At 35.0% G+C, this 24,048-nt stretch overlaps 1 protein-coding gene across 2 annotated transcripts in view; it reads right to left on the reverse strand.

Moving 5' to 3' along the window:
- The window catches only part of LOC117987998 (extracellular serine/threonine protein CG31145), a 111,856-nt gene that overhangs the window by 79,207 nt on the left and 8,601 nt on the right, over positions 1-24,048 (reverse strand). Inside the window, exon 1 of one of the 2 annotated variants that reach the window (XM_034975092.2) lies at positions 2,201-2,299. The exons of the other annotated variant lie outside the window; for it this stretch is intronic. Within the exon in view, the coding sequence (XP_034830983.1) occupies positions 2,201-2,238 (38 nt within the window). The 5' untranslated portion in view covers positions 2,239-2,299. Of the gene's footprint in view, positions 1-2,200; positions 2,300-24,048 lie in introns of those variants that run through there. 2 annotated transcript variants of the gene reach the window in all.

The raw sequence follows: 24,048 nt of genomic DNA on the forward strand, positions 1-24,048 counted from the left end.
CTTGGTATTCTCAACAAAGTCAAGCAGTGCTTCACGTCGCACCAACTGGTAACCTTATATCAGGCCCAGGTCCGGTCGTGCATGGAGTACTGCAGTCATCTCTTCGATGGCTCTGCTAAATACCAACTAGCCGCTTTAGACGCCGTTGATCGTCGAGCCAGGAGACTTATAGGCGAAGATTCACCACTTTTGGGGAAGCTTCAAAGTCTTGATCACCGCCGAAAAGTTGCCGGCCTATCGGTGTTTTACAGGATATATTTCGGAGAGTGTGCTCAGGAGCTGTTCGATCTTGTCCCTCCCTCACCTTTCTACCACCGTACCGCAAGACACCGGGTGAGTTTTCACCCCTATGTCGTCTACATTCCATCTTCGCGTACGAAACGCTTTGCGTCATCATTCCTTATACGCATGGCTAGGGTCTGGAATACTCTTCCTAGATTAGTGTTTCCTGTCAATTATAATCCGGGTATCTTTAAAACAAGAGTGAATAGGCACCTTCTAGGCAAACGCGTCCCATCTTAGGCCATATCATCACTTTCCATCAGGTGTGATCGTGGTCAAGCGTGCGCCTATAACGAATAAAAAAAAAAAAAAAAAGATTTTACAAAAATATACACGTTGACGCAGAAACTGCTACACTGTGCCTATAGAGAGAGAGACAGCGCGTGCCAGACCTTCGTTATTTTATGCTGCTGAAAGAAACTTGCATGATTTCTAATACCATTCCAAAAAAAATATTTAAAAAAAATGAAACTTTATACTTTGAGGTATGATTTGTTACACCTTTAGTACCTGTTATCTCCTAAAGCGGCCATGATCTAAATAAACTTTCCTCTCAGTGTTGAGGATAAAACGCACAAAAACTTTTGGTTCTTATAAAATAACGAAGGTCTGGCACGCGCTGGCTCTGGCTCGTAGTTCACTAGAAATTATTATTGTCACCTGACATAATAATAACATAAGTTCAGTCAACAGATGGTTTATGAAACTTTTTAACTTGTTTAATTACATTATAATTACTAGTTGATGCCCTTGACTTAGTCCGCGTGGATTTAGGTTTTTAAAAATCCCATGGGAAATCCAATTTTCTAGCATAAAAAGTAGCCTAATTATGTCACTTTCCAGGTCCTTAACTATATCCATGCAAAAAATCACGTCGATCCGTATCTCCATTGCGACGTCATTAAAGAACAAACAAACACACTTTCGCATAATATAGTATAGGTCATGATATTAACTGTACCCGTGTTATTGCGACGTGATTAAAGAACAAACAAACACACTTTCGCATAATATAATATGGGTAATGATTGGTACCCGTGTTATTCTCTTGCTGTTCTGAATCATCACCATCTCCTCGCCGACTTGCTACTGAGCACGGTTGTATCTCAGATTGAGAATGATTTGGCTCCACCACGCTGGCCAAATGCGGATTGGCAGACTTCACACACCTTTGAGAGCATTATGTTAAGTTAAGTTAAGTTAAGTTATTAGTCATAAGTCTAACTTGTAATGCGCTTTGGCACTAGCTGTAAGCATATCAAGCATCTATGATAAAATAAAATAAAATAAAATTATGGAAAAATCGCAGGCATGCAGTTTCCTCACGATGTTTTCCTTCACTTCAGAATTGCTTAAAACAGACATAAATCTGAATACTCGAATAGAGGCCGACTCGATGTCTTGACTACTAGGCTATCATAGCTTCCCTAACTGTTAGATCATCGATACTTTTGATAAAATATCGATATCAGTCGATAGCAGAAAATTGCGACAGTTTTGCTTTTGCACTAAGTTTATTATCGCTCTTTTTGGTTGTGGGCGTCCGATCCGAAAGTCGATAGAGAAACTTGTGATGTTTGCGTTTTCGTTACCGAATTTAGGCGAATTAGTTAAAAAACACATGAACCACCGAAATTACCGAAAAAAGGCATGGTCTTTTGAGACTTCGGTTTTAAAATTAATAATATTTTTTTAGAATATCAAATGTTTTTTGATGTATAAAAGACATACTTAAGTAATAACATACCATTAAATAATAATATTACGTAATAAGAAATTAAAGAAACGTAGTAAAAACACAGATGCGTGAACTGTATCTATGCTAAACGTGTCAAGAATTTTTTCAGTCGAAAGGCGATTACATTAGGCGATGAAAAATTATCGCGGATCTCTAGGTCACAAACTAATGTTCTATTACCTGTACAACATCACAATACAAAACTGTATGCACCGCATCACAATCACGTGGCACTATTCAATCACTAATCACAATCACAATAATCACAACCACATAACGGAGCGGTAGTGTAATAAGAGAATTCGGGCGAAATTTTAAAATTGTATAGAGATCGGCGCGTGAGTTTTTTTGAGCGTTCGCGCGCGCCCACGCTTCGCGCGTGCTATAACGAGAGCGAATGTCGCCGTCCGTGGGGCAAGGTTGCCTGGAAAAGTGCACGTGACCTTTGAATCTTGAGGGAAGCAGGATGATCATTCAAGTTACGTCCTCGAGCAAAACACTGCGATAGCGCATAGCGCATTTAGGTACTTGAAAGCCTTGAAAAGTTAAACTTATGTCGAGCCTGTAAGTAAAGGCTAAGCCGTAGCAACTTTAAATAATAAAAATATAAGTAACTATGTACTCTATATATATAAAAGGAAAAGGTGACTGACTGACTGACTCACTGACTGACTGATCTATCAACGCACAGCTCAAACTACTGGACGGATCACGCTGAAATTCGGCATGCAGATAGCTATTATAACGTAGGCGTCCGCTAAGAAAGGATTCTTCAAAATGCAAATCCTAAAGGGGTAAAATAGGGGTTTGAAGTTTGTATGAAAGTCTGTCAGTTTTGAAGTGTCTATAAATAAGTTTTGTAGTTAATATTTTTGCAATTAGCAGTATGACATATTTTATTAAGCTCATGTAAAAATCTCATAGTTAAAGATCAAACCTAAAGGTGTAAAATAGGGGTTTAAAATTTGTGTAGTCGCCCGCGGACGAAGTCGCGGGCATAAGCTAGTTTAAAATAAAATTACACCAATATCACAGTATAGGGTAAACAAAACAGTAGGTTCTATGTCATTGACCATTTAATATAAGTACCTATTTTAAAAACCTATCGATCATAACTCAACAATATATTTAAAGTGAAAATAAGACAAATTTCTATTTATACTTAGAACACTTACTATTTCGAGAAATTCTACTTTCCTTAAGTTTTCCAAAGTAAGATCTCAAAAACACAGAAAGCATTGACGGCCTGGTTGGCGCTGAGCCAGCGACGTCAGCTGACCTGGCATTCTTGATTCCATCCCATCGCATTACTGGTGTGAAACTGATTGTGATTACGCTAACTGCTTACATTGCTCAAATAACTTTATTCCCAGTTATCTTGCCGATTAGCCCGAGCGATGGTATGTAGGTACGCGTATCTACCAGCGATATAGTTCCATATGTGACAGATAGACGACAAAGTGATTCTATATAATCAATAAAATTTTTCTCTGGAGACACGGTCAAAGTCAGCAAACCAAGCATTATTTTAAAATTAACACTTTCTAAAGGAGGATGTCGTGAAGTGATAGCCTAGTATTAGATTTTAAATAGGAAACTTACTAAGCACAGAAGTAGGCAGTCAATTTTAACTTACCAAGTGAAGCCAAAAACTTTGCACAAGCAATAATTATTATAGCCACACGAAATCGTTTGCTTAGCTTAACATGTTTGCAAAATGCTTCTGCAACATTTAGTAACAGATGCGAACTTGAATACCTACCATAAATATGATTTACTAATTTACCATCTTCGTATTCAATAGGTTTATGAAAAAACATTAATTGCGTTTCGCATACATCGTATCACTTAGGTACTGCAAGTTCCAATAACTTAGTAATAATATTTTATTAAGTAGCTGAAACTCTAAATTTTTGTTCATTTAACCAACAAAGCTTGACGCTTCTTTATTTCACTAGTTAAGCAGGTAGGTATGTGGATATTTTAAAAATAAAAATGATCCGTTTTAATTATTCGATCATTATGAAAACTGAACTGATATATTATACTGTAATACATACAGTTTATGTAAGTATGTATGATGTTTTTCATCTAACTTTAAAAAACCTTGTAACCATTCACATAGAAAATAATTATAAGTGACAACTTGACCTCAACGTTATGAAATGCTAGGAAATGCATATAAGTAACATATTAAAAAAACTATACCTATTATGATCAATTGATAAACACATGATACAGTTAAGGTTCATCTGAAGGTTAAAAGTGAAAGATTAAAGCCATGTATTCACTGAGAAACAATTGTTTATAAACTTTGTTTCAGAAACAAAATCTACGTGTTTCTGAAACAAATCATTTTGTTCCAGAAACATATCATTTTGTTTCTGTAAACATTAAGTGTTTTATAAAAAAAATCGGTATGTTTCTGAAGTGGGGAGCACAGAAACAAATCAGTTTCGCAACAGGTGCATGCGAGTGTGGACGCGTGTTTCAATTGTTTTTAAACATGGCAGTAGTGTGATACGACGAAACTGTTTTGTACATTTATTAAAACTAAGAAAAAACTAATATTAATTATGGGATTGCTGGACAAAGGATTACAAAAAAAATGAAAAAAATGACGCCTGGGAAGAAATTTCGAACGCTATAGCAATGCCAAAATGTTTTTTCTTTTCACTAGAAATAGCCTTATGTAATGCAAATAATGTAGGCACCACACAATAAGACTATTTCCTCGGGCGACATGACCTAACCAACTGTCTGTTGTGTGGACGGCAGAGTGTCCGAAACATTGTTCCTGGAAACATCTACGTGATGTTTCAGAAACTGTGTAACCGAAACATTGTTTCTCAGTGAATGCATGCCTTAAATTACAGGCATTAGAAGGCAACCTCGTTAATTTTAGTGGTATTCAAGGATCGTAATTAATAAAATGCAAATAGGTACCTAAGTGGATACAATTCGCAAAATATTTAAATTAACTCGTTATGTATTAGTCCGGTATCGAATCAGAGCAGAATTTGATATCTAACCGTGTAAGACCGGTTTTGTATTTTAGAGAAATTTTGTCTTGGTATTAATCGCCTCTCAACTATATCAATCAAAATATAATAAAATTACCTTGCTTTAATATTTTATTTCGTAACATATATTAAGTTAATTACCTGTATCAATTTGCTTATGAGAAGACATTATGTTTTCGTTACATATTTTCAAATTTTTTGTAAGTACGTTTTATATTAAAGTAATTTTTTAATTCTTAAATTATAAATATGTAATGTGATTTAATATAAGAAAATGTACAGTTTATTATACTTAAATATCTTAAAAATAGTGTTTTCCTTTTTCACGGGCAATATTGTGATAAGGATAGCACTATATATTTAGATCTGTATATATAACCAAAAAAAAATCTAATCAAATGAAAATATAAAATCATTAGGTAATTTATTATTTCTTTATTAATACAAAATCACTATCCCTATATTATCACTACCCCTATTATGAATGCGAAAGTGTGTTTGTTTGATGGTTTGACTTTCAAAAGCCCAAATCCACGCGGACGAAGTCGCGGGCATCATGCTAGTTACTTAATAAGCCTAAGTTTTGCAATATTCTATAACCGATTGCAATTTCTTTTGTTACTGTAATATCAGCCGGCCGATAGTGACGCAATAGTTCACTTGCATTTGGGACGAATCGCGAAAGTTGTAGAGCGGGTTCCAATCGGTGCGATGCGGCATATGGTTGACTCTTAATATCCTTTTACAAGTGATATTATATTATTCTTCGGCGGTGTTCCCACTAGATTATAACATGGGGTTCTTCAAGGGGCGGACCAACAAATTCCTAAAAGGCCGGCAACGCATCGGCGGCTCCTCTGGTGCTGCAAATGTTCATGGGCGGCGGTAATCACTTAACATCAGGTGACCCGCCTGCTCGTTTGCTCGCTATATCTATTTTAAAAAAAAAACAACAACAGTCTCGGCAGACTAGTCGTGGATATCATTTGGATTGCGGCTCGCTTGACAATACATCTTTTTACCTGGTGGTAACCTTTCTTGCATACCTACCCATGCAAAGAGATTTCCAACTCGAGAGCGTCGATCTCATGGGCATAAAATAATTCAAAGCACAAATAGTCAAATGATTGACACGATTTTTTTGTCCCCTCCTTGCCAATAAAAGAGTACAGCTACTTAAAAAAATCTCAACCACATCAGTTAATAAAAAAAACCTGTAATCATTAAGTTCTTCTTTTAGCCGCAACCACGCGCGATATCTCATTCGTTACAATGGGGCTAATTCTGTTGTAGATACAAAATAAATAATCGCTAAACTAAACTAAAATGACAGGTCCAAATGTAATGCCTTGTGTGTAATTGCCTATGTCCTTTCATAATGCTCCCTGCGGAAAATGATAGCACCAAATAATTTAGACCTTCAATTTTGTTAAGTTTAGAGAGTTTGGACCCGTCAATTTAGTTTAGTAGACGCCTAACCGGACACCCCCGATCGCCAAGCTTAGGCAGTTGGTTAGCATAAAAGTCGGCCCACGCCCGTTCGGTACTCTCATTCCGCACATTGTCTTGATTACGTGAATTTTCCACCAATCACAACAAAACATTCTCCCCTGTCCCCCGCCAAAATTTTATGATTTTGTTTTCATGCAAAACTTTGTATATTGTACTCTTGAGGTTGAATTCTCTGTGGTGTAGGTACACAAGCTCTAAATAAAAATTAAAATCAGAATCTAAATGCATATTATGTCTATTTCTCATCTTCCTATTTTGTTAAATGCAGCAAGTTACTACACTGGACAGTGGACAGCTAGTTTTTTTGTATAAGTAGATAATTATATAAAATCACAGCATTTATGCAAATCTACAGCTTAGTATGTAAAAGTATTGTGACCATGAAAGTCACGTCAAAATATGACCTTATATTTTAACAAGGCGTTCTAATTTCTTATCAAAGTAAATTATACATTTGTGTAATAATATTTCCGCTTTCATTATGGTTGTGTGGTTCGTTCAATGTTTTCGGTTTTTTTTCTTTACTTGTGCTATAAGACCTAACTACCTGCCAAATTTCATTATTCTAGGTCAACGGGAAGTATAGGTTTTCCCTATAGGTTTTCTTGACAGACACGACATACTGACAGACGGACAGACAATGAACTGATCCTAAAGGGGTTCCTTTTTTCCTTTTGAGATACGGAACCCTAAAAATTAAATATCACTTCTTAACTCAAAACATCGTCAGGAAACCTGCATACCTGAGAGTTCTCCATAATGTTCTCAAAGGTGTGTGAAGTCTGCCAAACCGCACTTGACCAGTGCAGCGTGGCGGACTATGACCAAACCCTTCTCATTCTGAGCAAAGACCCGTGTTCGGTAGTGAGCCGGCGATGGGTTAATGATGAAGATGATGACTTTCAGGCATGTACATTTAATTATTTACTTTAGAGATTTGTATTCAACTGAATTAGCAAGATTGGTGTTACCTATTTATTCAGACTATTTTTAAAATTCAGTTGTTAGTAGCGCATTCGAGTGTAAATTAATATAATGCAGCTGTGATCGAGCAACAATAAATAGATATTACTATTAGTGAAGAAAACTAATCGATTTGGCAATATGTATCGAAACTAAATGCATGTTTATCGTTGATGTTACTATTCCTGAATGTTTCAGCTCTATATGCATAGAGGAAATTAATTATTACTTTTGAAATAAATCAATAAGCTACCTACCAAGTATTCTAATGTAAAAGAACCATCTCCTTTTTGGAAGTCCGTTAATAACGGGTATATACCACGATTTCTATATGATGATCTATCGATATTTCGACCCAGTTGCATGTTGCACTCATATGTAATCGTAGACATTACTTTGTGGAAAGTTTATGATCACATGGAACAACATGGTGATATGCACCATCCGTCCTCCCACTACTAAAGATGCAGTAAAAGGCAAGCAAGCAATACGCATCGCCACCTGGTGTGTTAATTAAATAACAAAGGTGGTACCTATTGAAAACGGAGCAGATTAATTTTAAACGTCCATCCAATGGTCGTGGTAATGGTTATTTATTTATTTATTCGAAAGAAATCGTAGTAAAAATCTAGTAATTAGGTAGGCAAGTAAGTAGGAAACGTAATGATACAAAGTAATAACCAGTAACCATCGATATAAATGACAAGATATGCCCTAGCGAACAAATTTTTCCACGGTTTTGGAACCAAATAAATCAGCGCCACCTCTTAGATTAGTGAACGACCCGTTTGAAACTTCAGAAGTCACTGAGGTTGCATTGGTGCTAAATTAACATTTTAGGACCAATGAATCGGTGCCATGTTGCTTGTTCAATGGCCCTGTCCTTACGAAGTAATATATATAAGTCTATGCCAGTAACGGACAATATGACACAATACCATAGTCTATAATATTCAAATCTAATTACCTACTGTGTGTAATGATATTTTATTATATTATTTTATAATTTATAATTTCGTTTACCGACGCAACAAAGGCCATGGGCAAGAGTTGTCATACATTTGAAATTAACAATAGAGTAATGTGAGACTAAATAATAATTGGAATCATTGGTGTACCTAAACGGACCCGACACTGGAATTCATCGTAAAGCTGAATTTTTCAATCAACTCATGGCCGGCTCTCCTCTCATATGTGAAGGATTTAGGCCATTGTGTCTACTGTGTGAAGACTGCCAATTCGCACTTGGCCTAATGACTACGGCTTAAACCCTTCTCATTTTGAGGAGACCCGTGCTCTGTAGTGGGCCGGTGATGGGTTGATCATGATGATGATGATTGTATTGCATTTAAAAGAGCATCCAATAAAGGTAAACTTTTTAAAACATTAAACTATCAGTACCCTTATTATAAATGCGGAAGTGTGTTTGTTTGTTGGTTTGTTGGTTTGTCCTTCAATCACGTCGCAACGGTGCAACGGATTGACGTGATTTTTTGCATGGGTATAGATAAAAACCTGGAAAGTGACATAAGCATACTTTTTATTCCGAAAAATCAAGGCGTTCCCACGGGATTTTTAAAAACCTAAACGCGCGGGTATCAGCTAGTTATTAATAAAAGAATCAGTGATGTAACAAAAAGCACCAGTGAGTCAAGGTTATTTTACCGGCAGATAAGTAGGTAGGTAAGTATTACTTGGTTAAGTATTGCTTTCACTTTCATAGTTTATACACTTTATACCTGTTTGGTGTTTGATAATACTTAGAGCTTGTTAAAGATAGTTTAAACAGCTGACCTTTTCAAGTGGGTTTTGAAATATTACTTACATACCCTACCTACTTACTAGTCTTTCTATAGGTATCATATAGGCACCTACCAATTATTTTGAGTAAGCCTGTAAGTATATAAAATTAATAATACCTTATTTATATTTCGATGCCTATATTAACCACAGCGTATCTATAGTTCTAGAGGCAGACTGACTGAAATGTGAGTACACAGCATGAACAACTTATTTACCAACAACACACCTATTATATTATAGAGTTTTAGACACCCTTTCTTAGGGTTTGAGAAATTCTAACAGGATCTATTAAAAACCTATGCGGACGTAGAGAATCTCGAAAAAGCTAGTACCTCTAAAAATAATTAGGATAAGTAGATAGGGTACACCATAGATTAATTATTGGTCTCGCTCCGCTCTACGGGTACACCTTCAATAGTGTAGGCAACACAGAAAACCTGCCATCTGTCACCCGTGAGTGGAGGTGTGACAGTGGTAGCGGCGTCGGACGGACGGACCGAGAGAAAAAAGATGGACGATATAAAAGTAATTAAGCGAGATATAAGTACTAGGTGATTAATTAAGCTAGATATAAACTAAGTGGATGTTACAAGTGTACCTGAATATAAGACTGTGGACATCGGAACTGCGTTTGATTCATATTAGGGTCATCCCAAGACTAATAAACCCGGATTGGAGGTTAAGTTGTTTATATCAGAAGATTGGATGTGATTCATGCCCAAAAATGCGGGTCTATCCTGGAAGATGTTAAAAGTGCCTGTACAAGACGCATAGCAACATATTTATTAGGTACTTATATCGGAAATCATATGAAGAAACCTACCTGAACGAATAACAAAGTGAATATGAAATATATACAAACTGCAATGGTGCTACACTATTACTTTGGGAGTACTTGAGTAGACCTGTATCGAGTTGGAGGGCTTGTCTCCAACGCAACTACTCAAGAGATTGGTTTGAGGAAAGCACCTTGCACTGTCTGGAACAAGCAGAAGTACGTAGGTCGATGGGTCCAATGCATCCATAGGTTGTATTGAAACGGTGAATCTGTGTACTTACCTTCTTACAGTGGATGTTCATTAAAGCATGGGTGAATATTAAGAGTGCCTAATGTTAGATTACTGCATCAAAATACCTAAGTAGGTATTTGATAAGTTACAATATTACCAATTGATACTTTTAGAACAGAGTAAGTGAAGGCTATAATTATTAATAGTAAGTAGATATCAGCATTATGACTTATTTGAGAGTTCAAAGTAAGGGATTATAGTTTTGTTCTGACCGCTTTAATGGATTATTATGTAGGGACATACCTAGCCCAAGATTTGATCTATGAAGTTATAAGTAGTTTAATTTCAAGACTGGATGCAACGCACCGTAGTACTAACACCTTGTATTTTAAAATCGAAATAAGGTAATAAGTGATATGAAATACTTTAAACCAAATAGGCACCTACCTATATTAAAGTAGAATCAAGAAAACAATTAGATTATTATGTAGGTAAGTACTTGATACATGAGCTAGTGTAGAAATATAAAAAATAGAGTTTATTTGCTAGAATGTGGTACAATTTGGTCTTAAATCTGTTTTGATCTAACACATTCAACCAATAACTGAGTGTGCAAATTATTACCTATAGTACATTATCATAGCATAATAAAATGTGAAAATTTAGAATGAATATCTACTTAACTTTATCTATCTAGGAAGTAATGTTAACAGTATAATTTTATTCAAGTCTTAATTTAAATCATTCAACAATCATTTTAAAAAAAGAAATATGTACATGTGCTTTAGTTAAAAATAGAAATAATAATCTTACAATAACAACGGTCATATCTACATCAATGGGTCAATCAATGGTTTTAGTGCAAAATTTGGGTTATATACAGGGGTCTGATATAATCAAGTAGGTATGTACTTGATACTGGTGTCACTTAAATGAAATATTTCCGAGATTATTCAACTGTTACCATTTTTTTCATGTTTTGACAACTTTTCTGATGATGTCCACGACCCTGTGACCCCGACTTGACGATGAGGTCGACGAATGTGAGATGAACAAGTGGTTTTGGCCTGCATCTGTGGTGGAGAAGTGCACATAACCTTCAAGTTGTGATTGGAAGCAGTCATGTACCTGCATGGATCGGATAAGAACACAGTAACTCTTGGTGTGAGGCCTGTTGTAATGATACAAAAGAAAAAAAGCCATCCCGGCCTGCCTCATTATGATGGAGGCTGTAACCTCAAGGTATTGTTATGTAATACAGTAATAAGAAGGTAAGAAACATCTGAATACTACTATGGTTAATTGAGGCAAATCTAGTTTACCTAGTAACTAAAATAAAGTCTTAAAACTTTGAATTGAATAGTCTCAATATGAGTAGTTATTCTTCTTTAATTAAATAATTACATACTTAACTATACACATAGTAATATTTTAGTACAATTTAAGGATAGAATGCCTGAAATATGTGTCAGGTGCATGTGTTTTCATTACCTACCATTTAATGTAAGATTTTTGGATTTGGGTCTATGGTAGGCATGGTATGGTTGTGAGAATGATAGACAGTGATAGGGAGACTAATAGAGTCGATTGCCAGATGCACCCATTGAATACCTATCTACCGACTGAATAGTCTGTATTATGTACTGACAGACATAGATCAACCCGCAGGCCCTGCATAATCAAATATGATTTGAGTTCTCTACTAAGCTACTACTGGACATAAAGAAAAGATTTTGGAAAATTAGACCTGGGGTGGATCAGCTAATAAATAATTAATTGGTCCACTAGATAAAGTAGGTAACATTGAACCTATTTTGAATCTGTAGGTTTACTTATTCGACCAAATTAGAGTTATTAGATTACTTTGAATACCTAGTAAGTATAGGGTATGAAATATCAGGTTTGAATTAATCTAACTATGTACATACCAGAAACAGAAAGACATACAACACTCATGCTCACGAAAGTAGCCATGTGGATGTTGGAATTTTATTTGATTCTTATACCAATAAAATTTATATTAAGTGCTAGTATGTACTTTTGTTCCGTTTGCTCACCCTTGTGGAAATTATAAATTACATTTGCTGCAACCACCATTTAAGGAGAGGTGAGGTTATGAAAGGAAAATGAATTGAATCATTATTATATTAACCTAAAGTGAATTTAACTGATCAGATCAGATGAAAATAAATAAATGGAATTGAATTAAAATATTTATTTATCAGCATAACAGTGGTTCTTTCAAATGTTCTTAGAGTTTTATAATTAAAAAAAGGTAAAATTATGTGAGCTATCACATTCATATAAAGTCACTAGTAGCTGACATCCTCTTATACTAATAGATGACATGCATTCGTGATTTTTAGAATTTGGAAAATAAAAATAATAATAAAATAAAAACACGTTTCCACTTCTCATGCTCGTAAGGTTCTATTTTACGCAGGCTATAAGAGGACTAAAGTGCGTTTCATGCTGTTATACACAAGGTATTTAGAGGTAAACAACAGTCTCTCTGAATGACATATGGATGAGAAAGAATTTATGTAATTTCTATGGTGCCAGTGAACTTTTGCACTTGTATTGAGGTTGCGACCTATACCTACCTACAAACTCATTACAGCACCCTCATTTAATCCCTACTCTTTTCGGTCAATCTATAGATATGTACTTATAGTAATATTATATTGTTACATTTCCTCGCAATCGAAGTGAAAATCAGTGTTTATAACTCGGCTCAAGTGGCTTGTTTGGTGCCCTTGTTGTACAATCTGCTTTCATAAATCAAAGCCTTTAGGTACTTACTACCTCGGAAAAACACACACTGAACAACAGGTTAACTACCAAGTACATCATATTTACTGTTGTTATTATTGGATTGGCTTACCAACTTAATAGATGATACTATCTGCTGTAATAATAGAAATTAGAAAGAAATACTAAGTTACGAAGTTCAATTTTTATGTACGAGTAAAGGAAACTTTAAAACATGTGTCTCTAATAACAAAAGAGAGTTACGAAGGTGTTATTAAATGAAGCGGCAATGACTGTGGCAATGTTATGTATAACAGGGTCTGGATTGTTGTATTTCTTTATATAGCCTACTAACACATAATTTTATCATATCGTTGTTTCTCGGGTATAAATAATGCACGAATAATTCGATCTCTGACTTAGGTTTAGATCTGAAATAAGAAATGAAATTGTCAGTATACAGAGAAGTGTAAATCTTAACCTTGCAAGCCCCATCGGATAAATAGTGGAGAAACGGATTCCCTACCTTTACTGCCCAAATTTTGACTAGCTATTTGACTTTGGAAAAAGGAGCTTATGAGATGCATATTTTTACTAAATAAATAAATTATTAATATAATTATTATAAACAAAGACGGATTTGTCTCTTGTGTGTGTGCCCTTAAATTATATTAAAATTTCAAACGAGTTGCACAATTATTATCACCTGCAGACATTACACGTAGGGCGATTGTCTAAAACCTGCATCAATCATTATTGTTCTGATTGGCTGAATTTGTGCGATTCTTGTTGCAACAATGCATTGTGGCCAATAGTGAGCGAGCATTAACCAATCGGAGATGATTGCGATCGTGACATTGTAGCTGTCAAACAACCGCGGTAGAGCCCACGGTGAACTAAGATGTTTACTACTGTAGATACTCCACAAATAGTTGAGAATATCGATTTGAGTGTTGAGTTCAATAGTCTCGATAACTAGTCTTTCAAATCATTAATCAAATTACTGAAAGCCATAAAGCAAATTAAGAAGAAGATTAATCAAATGAGATATTAAGGGAGCAAACACTTAGCGGGTTTGCCATAAACGTTGACACTATAATATTCATTCTATTGACTGTACACAAATAATCGCTTCTGGTGGCTGTCTTGGGGAAGCTAATAAAAAAAAATGGTGTTTAATATTGTTATGATATAACGTGTCATTGTTATGAATGTGATTATTATTTTTAGACTCTAAACGAACTGACAACCAGTGAATAAGAGAAAAGGATACCGACTTATGTATGGACTTAGTCCTGGTGCGATAAGCGGTGATCCCTGAGAATATTAGAAACGAATACCGACTTATGTATGGACTTACTCCTGGTGCGATAAGCGGTGATTCCTGAGAATATCTGAAAAGAATACCGACTTATGTATGGACTTATTCCTAGTGTGATAAGCGGTGATTCTTGAGAGTATTTTATGATAACCTAACGAGCAAATAAGAGAGAAGAATACCGACTTATGTATGGACTTATTCCTGGTGTGATAAGCGGTGATTCTTGAGAGTATTTTATGATAACCTAACAAGCAAATAAGGGAAACGAATACCGACTTATGTATGGACTTATTCCTGGTGCGATAAGCGGTGATTCCTGAGAATAGTTGAAAAGAATACCGACTTATGTATGGATTTATTCCTGGTGTGATAAGCGGTGATTCTTGAGAGTATTTTATGATAACCTAACGAGCAAATAAGAGAGAAGAATACCGACTTATGTATGGACTTATTCCTGGTGTGATAAGCGGCGATTCTTGAGAGTATTTTATGATAACCTAACAAGCAAATAAGGGAAACGAATACCGACTTATGTATGGACTTATTCCTGGTGCGATAAGCGGTGATTCCTGAGAATAGTTGAAAAGAATACCGACTTATGTATGGATTTATTCCTGGTGTGATAAGCGGTGATTCCTGAGAATATTTTATGATGAACCAACCGGCAAATGAGAGAAAAGAATACCGACTTATGTATGGACTTATTCCTGGTGAGATAAGCGGTGATTCTTGAGAATAGTTTATGATAAGCCAACAAGCAAATAGGGGAAACGAATACCGACTTATGTATGGACTTATTCCTCGTGTGATAAGCGGTGATTCCTGAGAATATTTTATGATGAACCAAGTGGCAAATGGGAGAAAAGAATACCGACTTATGTATGGACTTATTCCTGGTGTGATAAGCGGTAATTACTGAGAATAGTTTATGTAATATAACTTGTCCCAATTGTGTCAAAGCAATCGTGCCAAAGGAGGGCAGCATTGACTATAATATAGACCTAAGAATAAGGAATCAAGAATGACAAATGGAAGGTGGCAATACTGACGTAAACAATGGATCGTATTCCGGTGACAAAAGCTGGTCCTAGTAAGAACCAACAAACGAATTGGAAAACGGCTGACGAAGCGTCTGAAAAATGACGAACAATAATAGTCTGGTAAAACCTGATTCGATAATCCCGATGCGAGTGGACGGTGATCTTCAGTATGAACTTCAGCAACTGATCGGGTCGCGATGGTGACAAGAGGGAGTCTAGTTAATTTGATGGAAAACAAGCAGACTAATTCGGGGTCGGCAAGTGGAAAGGGTGTATCCTTTTTATTAATAATAATAGATTTATCTACAGAATAGAGGTACAGAAGTAGATATCATGGTTGGAAATCACTTTACCTGTTCTAGCAGATACTCACTAATGTTCAAGGGTTACTTAAATTCAAATTAAAGTTCTTATAATTGACGTATTCCGTAATGATATATTAATTATGTCTTGCTGAATTCGGTACGTAGTAGCTAGAAGTTGTATAGACCCTTTAAAGTAGATCTAAAATGACATGCTGATTGTAAATGCTAAATATCGGTTCATGTTAATGTACATCTTCGCAGTCACTCATTGTATTACGTTGATGTTTGGTGGAAACAGCACAGTAAAGAGCAAATTCTTAAATACTATTTCAAGTAACATCTATTCCAATAGACTATATAAGCAGTTCGCGCACGAAGGCTTGCTTACTTCACTCGCTAGGTATTAATGTATGGATCGCTGATATGTTATTAAAGCGTATAAGTACACCAATGTATCACGAAATAATTTCCTACATCTTTGTCATTCATTTGTTACACACTGACACGAGACAAGCAACGGTGACCGATGCGGCAATTCACGGCTCAGCATGACGCTGGGTTGGTGCAGCGTTTGGTGCTGTTTGTCCTCAATCACCGTGTTCAAGTTAACCATATTATCATAAGAGGACGAGGGTCTCTGGCATCGTTCGTCCTTACGCGCTCAAGAATGTACAAGAATGGAAGTTTCCAGAAATCAGATTTTATTGTATGTTACATCAATTAAGTCTATAGTGCCATGAAGGACTCGTTGCTTGCGAGACAATAAAATGGGGCAACAAAACGCCGTCTGTTGCGCTCTCTATCGCACTTACGGGGCTTATGGTAGACACAGTTATGCATGCATCTGCCCCTAGTGCAAGGATGATATGGGGCATCACAGGTAACGAGTTTATAATAATACAATAATACCTTGGCTAACATCATTGTGACTTATTTTGTTATATTAATAATAGTATTTGTTGTGCTACAATCGAGATACAGTCAGAGGCAGTCGTCTCAGTTATTTGAAAATATAGGATTACATTTTACACATTGTAGATCTCATAGTGATCTGTACTGTGTGTATCATTATCAATTAGTGGATTCATGTTTCTTTAAATTTCTGGAATAATATGATTATTGGGGTCTCCTTAGAATACATTGTGGTTTGTTTCGATCTTAGTACTTATTAATAATAACAACTACATTTAACCATATTATTTATCTTGACTTCGTAGACATAGGTTCAATATTCAATAACTCAATTTGATAGGTAATTATCTTTTATTGTTATTCAAGTAGAGTACAAAATATGGTCACATAATATCTGTGCCGACATCTCTGCCTTTCTGGTCTGCAAAATTATTTTACAATCATTATTCATATACTTACCGATATTGCTTAGTATAATACTACATATATGCAATTAAAGATTGGCATATTGTTTTCTTATTATTTGTTTTACGTTACATACTTATATTGTAATATATATATATATTTTTTTTTTATTTTATTTTTTTTCAACGGTGTCAATCAGTAGGTACCACTTGAGAATAATTAAATGTCAATTCACGATAATCAAATTGGTAATGCATGAAACACTACAAAGACATTATAATCAAGGTCAACTCATATCAAATATTCATCAATTGTATGAGAACATTGGATTATAAGATATTCTTTTAATTTATTTTTAAGTTTAAAGAAATTATGAAGTCTACAGAAGTAGTTAGGTTCATTAGTATATTGTAAAACTTTGTGATTAATTTTGTATAAAGTGTTAGTAATGGTCAATGGGATCCAACAACTCTTACCATATCTCTTAAAATGTATATACTAGTGAAAATATTGTAATTTGTGTTGCATTAGAGCATTATGTAGGATTAGAATTCATGTCATTACAGTGGTAAGAAGGAAAGGGCAAACAAACTTACTTTAATTGAAAACTGATAGTGACATTGTTTAAAATCATAGAGTACTTAGCACTCAGAATTCAAGTTGGTGATAATTCACTATCCTTCTTTTCTTTCCTCGTTGTTGTTTTGTTTAAGGTTGATTATATTTTATTCGCTTTAAATGCAAATTACCAAAGATGTTTTATAATTCTCATAATTAGTATTGCCACATTTGCCATGCAAATATTTATTCACGTATTACTAAATACAAATACAAACTTGAAGAATATGTAGTTCATAATAATATTTAAAAATAAAATTATTGATTTCACTATAATTTCCTTGTATTAAGTATTAACATAAATTGTGTTGATTTCAATATTTGATTATACTATTGTGAATTGGTTGTATACGTATATCACTAACAATAACTAGATCATACAATTTTCTTAATATCAAGCTTAAATCAGAATGACTTATAGTATTTACTATTTACTTATCTCAGTGTGATTTGTTGTGTATTTATAAGAATTAGACTTAAAGATGTTGATTGCAATGTACATAATGATTATTGATACCAGTATTTTGTAGGTCTCATTGGCACTTGTTTTGTGCACTTGTTAAATCTAACAATGTTAGCTTTGATCTGTTAGAGGAATTATTATACTAATCATATTAATTATAATATAGGACTGTTAAGGTATTCTATGTTGCTCCTATTGAGTTATGGGTATGAGGGCATTACCCTCGGTTGGAAGGCCGAGTGGTCAGATATGAGGACATATCTGGAGCAGGATGGACGACTGTAGGCAACACAGAAAACCTGCCATCTGTCACCCGTGAGTGGAGGTGTGACAGTGGTAGCGGCGTCGGACGGACGGACCGAGAGAAAAAAGATGGACGATATAAAAGTAATTAAGCGAGATATAAGTACTAGGTGATTAATTAAGCTAGATATAAACTAAGTGGATGTTACAAGTGTACCTGAATATAAGACTGTGGACATCGGAACTGCGTTTGATTCATATTAGGGTCATCCCAAGACTAATAAACCCGGATTGGAGGTTAAGTTGTTTATAATAGGATGCAAAATGAACTGCAATCAAGTCTCAAAGTAAATAAGTTGAATTGGCTCTTGTTTTGATTCTTTTGATTTACGACTTTATGAGTGTTTCCATTGCACAATTTTCCGCGCCAAACTCAGACAATAGAAAGTCGTGGTGAGTGAGGCCTAGTCTTTTGAAACCGTTTCATAAGGATTACCTAGGTATAATTAATTCCAGATTTTCACTAGTAGGTAAGTATAACGAATTTTTCAGCTGCTTGAATGAAGTACCTACTTAATGTTATGTTCATATAATACATATCTCACACCCGGCTTTACTCACGTGTTTAGTCGACGTTAACCCAACTAGTTTTGAACCCATCCGAGGTCCTTTTTTAAGAGGACTCAGTTTGCGCACGCGGTTGAGACTGCGACGCGTGCGCGAGCGAACTGAGTCCCTTTGAATAAGGACCCCGGATGGGTTCGGAACTAGTCGGGCTAACGTCGATTAAACACGTGAGTCAAGCCGCGTGTGAGATATATATAATGAAAATCACTCACGATAGTTTAAACGCTATTCATATAATTCTTCGTGATGTTAAAATAAGCGCAGATGTACACGGGAGATAGATCGACAAACCGACAGCGGCATTTGCCACGTCTCGATGAATCAATTGTCTCCAAATGACCCCGCGTCCGCGCTGACAAATAGCGAGTACCTACCTATGTAGGGACTGATTTATATCGGAGACCGTTTCCATTCAACACCCGACTGCATTAAAAGTAAATCAAAAGATGAGACGTCTACCTTTTATGTGACGTGAGTTAAGTATTATTATTACAGATTAATAGACCTCCCGCTGCTTCGCCCCAATAGAAATTTTGAAAAATCTGGCCTTATTCCTTGTCTACATTATAAAGGGAATATCTGAGAGATTTCAACTTTCCAGATCCACGGGTTTTAGCTGACGTTTGATGAGTCAGTCAGTAAGTGAGTAAGGATTCTTCTGCTTACTATATGAGATTTTAATTTTTTACCCTATTACGTTGCAGTAAATAAGTAGTTAAAATTTTAACAATTAAATCACCTTTAATAGCTTCCAACATATTCTGATAATGCTTTACCAACAGTTTTTGATATCAGAAGCAAAATAAACTGAGTTTTGTACCGACTTGAGTATATTTTCTGAAGCGATGGTAGAGGCTTCTTCGTTAAAACGTAATTTGTATCATTATAATAAGTAAATGATGGCGTTATAACAAACCAAACTTATTGGACTTGGCAAACACAATTACGCAAAAACAAAATAAAAATGTGTTATCTAAAATCTAAATATGAACACAAATTTTATGTCAGCGCTTGAAAATATCAACCATACGTTAAAAGTGTAAACAAACTCATAAAAAAATTTATGGTATCTACAATTAATTTCCGTTTGAAACTCGTATATTTATCTAATGTTATAAACTTAACAAACCTAACCACCAAACTTACTTTCAGTGTGAATGTTTATAAAATACACATTCATTTCTAGTTTGAGCCTCTAAGTCCATGGTCATTGGACATGAAAAGATCTATTGGTGTCGTATCTAAGAAATCAATCCACACGTCAAGTGACAAATAAAGCTGGAACTCATCTTAGCCCAACGGCAATCCAGAGAGGAAATAGCGCTAAAGCATCGAGCCCATAAATTACCACGACAACGCGACGAGTGTTAATAAATGAATTATTTTAGTACCTAGTAAGTTTTATGCAAATATTTTATTTATTGGTTCTTAGGTGTAATATTTTATACATTTTTAAAAATAAAAATATTATTGAAATAGGAAAAGAATAACCGGTGCCGTACAATGTGAACGAACTCTTACTACGCACGCGGTATGACTCTTGTTTTTTCCGGCATTAAAATAAAACAGTATATGACATGATTTCTATTGAATTACATTGAATTACATACATTATGCCTACGCGACATATTCTTATTATTATAGTACTATCTAGACGGAAATAAGAACTCTAACATTATTATCTCGCTAAACATTGTTAGTAGATAGGTATAAACTTTTGTTTGAATTAAACGTAAATGAATTAAGTACGTTTAATTTTAATTATTTGAAAGTGAATAGCAATATAAGTATGATACCTGCCTAATTAAGGATAGTTATTATGGAACTTTATGGAGAACTCTTAGGCATGCTGGTTTCCTCACGGTGTATTCCATAACCGTTAAAGTGATATTTAAATTGCTTAAAACGCACAATATGATTAAAAAAATTTGAGATGCATGTCCGGAATAGAACCCTCGACCATTATATCCGATGCGTGACGTCTTAACCTCTAATAGGTATTCTTCTAAACATCTTATTCGTCTAGTTGGCCTTCGCGAAAAAAGTATCTCGATTTTATACTCAAGACCGGATTTATGAATTTTTGTTAAAATGAGACCTCACCTTAGATCTTCAACCTAGATAAACAGGCTTTTACCAAAAAATCAGTAAATTTACAAAACGCTTACAATTATTCTTGCGCAATCCTTCTCAACGTTTTTAAAGCAAATCTCGATCAAAAAACCCGTTTGATTGTTTCGCATGTTATTAGACGATGGCTATCGTATTCCTACATGGTCGTGAGAATTTATTAATTGTTGCTTATTATAGAATTTAGTCATTGAACGGAGTGCCTTTCAAAAGGCTTCGAGATAACGAGCTTCAAATGCTTTTAAATGATTAATTAGTAATTTCTTAATCTCTGAAATACGGTCTACCTAATAATATTATGTAAGTTGTTGTTGTATGTTTTTTTTTAAATCTGAAACTAAAAATGTGTAGACAGATACTTAATATTATAAGATGTTTTGATCTAGATTCTACTCAAGGACTTCGAATAAGGAAAAACGTATAGGTATTTACCTACCTACCTACTTATTATTATTATATTATTATTATTATAAAGAATACAAATTATATAATCTTCTCTATATTATATAAAAATGAATCGCTAAATGTGTTGCTGATCGCAAATCTCGAGAACAGCTAAACCGATTTCGCTAATTCTTTTTTTATACTATTCCTTGAAGTACGAGGATGGTTCTTACGAAGAGAAAAATTTAAAAAATTGCCTGAAAAAGAATCGACTGTTAGGCGGTACGAAGTTCGACGGGGCAGCTAGTGTTTAATAATTTTAGAATACCGGATTTCAACATTAAAGAAATACTTGGCTTAGAACCTATAATACAATAGCATAGAATACAAATATCTACAAAGTATAGGCACACCTTTTATGAACCCAGCTATGTCACCTGACCTCATCTGACCTGCCTAATTTGCATCGTCTGAGTGAACCAACAAAAGCGTCCATGATTAGCATAAGAGCAAGCTCATAATAAAATATTTTTTGCAATACAGGCATTTTTGTTTTATTCCGATAGAAATTAACCATTGATTGTCATCTGCAAATGGTAAGTTATGGTGTAATCTGACGGAAGCAGACTAACCCTGGGAGGAGTAGGTATGACAGTTTTATTAAACCCATATCCTTAATCGGTATCTACGCCACATCGTACTAGAACACTAAATCGTTTAGCAGTACTATAATATCTACTCGTGTGGCAGTGGGTACCTACGACTTTACTGGTGCCTGGTAGTGGTACCTAACTATCTAAGGCCAAAACCTCCCAAATTAGAGACATATTTTGTAGAAAATATAAATTCTCAAACTGCCCATGCCAAGAATGGAAACCAGGTTCTCCCTTACTTACAGGTACCCACAGGTACTTATAAGGTCACATCGCTCATAACACAACTCTACCAAATAGAAGTTAATAATACCCACTTCTTCATTAATTTGTGACTTGGAATATCAATAATAATTGTTGGAGTCATAGAGATCGGGGTTTATTGTAAAGTTCACAAAATAGTTCTTATCTTTCGTCACTGTCCGTATTAAATATGTTTTTATCTGGTCTGTAAAGCTGCTAGATATGAAAATACATGTGACTGCTTAAGTAGATACATACTTATATACTTACTAATTCTTTAAATATATCTTTTTCTATTTTTTTTTTATAACAAGCGTAGGTTCACCAAATATTTACATTATTTTTTTCTCGCCAAACTGGTGAGCCAGTTTGTTGGCGAGCTGGCGCTCCTTAAAAAAACTAGAATCTACGTATTAAATTGTACTTATGTATGTAAACTTATATTCTAACTTATAAACTTATACTCAGATTAAGGATTGATCGCTGCAGCGAATTGAACGCTTCAGAGATCAATCCTCAATCTGAGGTAACTAAACCTTAGATAAATAATTATTATCTGTCTGCGCCTGTTACCTACTCATAACAGAATAACCGCATTGATATTCCTGACCTAAAACATCTTATTAACCGAGTGACTACCACACAAACTCATTGTTATGTAAATGCAGTCACAGCAACATAATAGGAAAACAAATACGGACCATTGCAAACTTATTTCTGCAAGCAATATAATCTTTAACTTTTTAAGAATAGGGGTCAAAGTAGAGAAAATTACCCGCAAAATAGAACTTGTTACCCATTTAATCCACGCGATACAATAATGAGTTTAGTGGTTGTGGCAAAAACTATTCCAATCCAATTAATTATTCTTCATACGTAAACTCGGTAGACAATTCATTTGCAATGGTGGTTTTTCAAAGCGCGTAGAGAATTACGAGTAATTGCATGTTTCTTTTTAATTGAATAATTCGTAACGGCGTTAACAGAAAATTACGAGTCGATGTATTAATTAATTGGAAACCAATAGGTAGCTATTATATAGAGAGACTAGCTTATGCTCGCGACTTCATCCGCGTGGACTACACAAATTTCACACCCATTGAATTTTTAAAAACTCCTTTCTTAGCGGATGCCTACGTCTAAATAGCTATCTGCATGCCTCAGCCCGATCCGTCCAGTAGTTTGAGCTGTGCGTTGATAGATCAGTCAGTCAGTCAGTCAGTCACCTTTTCCAGAAACAGAAGATACAGAAGATATATATACCTACTTACTTATTTGTACGAATATTTTTTAAGTAACTTAACTTCATGAAAGAAATCTTGGACACCTTGGACATCTGCTAGTTTTTATGATAAAACAACAAATTAATTATCATGCCCTTGATGTCTGTCTACTTTTAAATATCTTTGTTGAAAGAAAATCATCATACCTGTACTGTACCTACAGCCTTCGTTAGTATAAAATAATACTTACATTAGATATGTCCTGGGTAGAACCACAGAGAAAGTAAAATGTGAGTGGATGGAGGAAAGTCGAGAGAATGTGCATAAAACACATAAGTAGACGATCAAACCTACCTATGGAAGAAATCAGTGGCCTTCCAACATCAATGGAAAAAATTG

Source organism: Maniola hyperantus, chromosome 13 (genome assembly GCF_902806685.2).
Source record: "Maniola hyperantus chromosome 13, iAphHyp1.2, whole genome shotgun sequence".
In the NCBI taxonomy this organism is placed as follows: domain Eukaryota; kingdom Metazoa; phylum Arthropoda; class Insecta; order Lepidoptera; family Nymphalidae; genus Maniola; species Maniola hyperantus.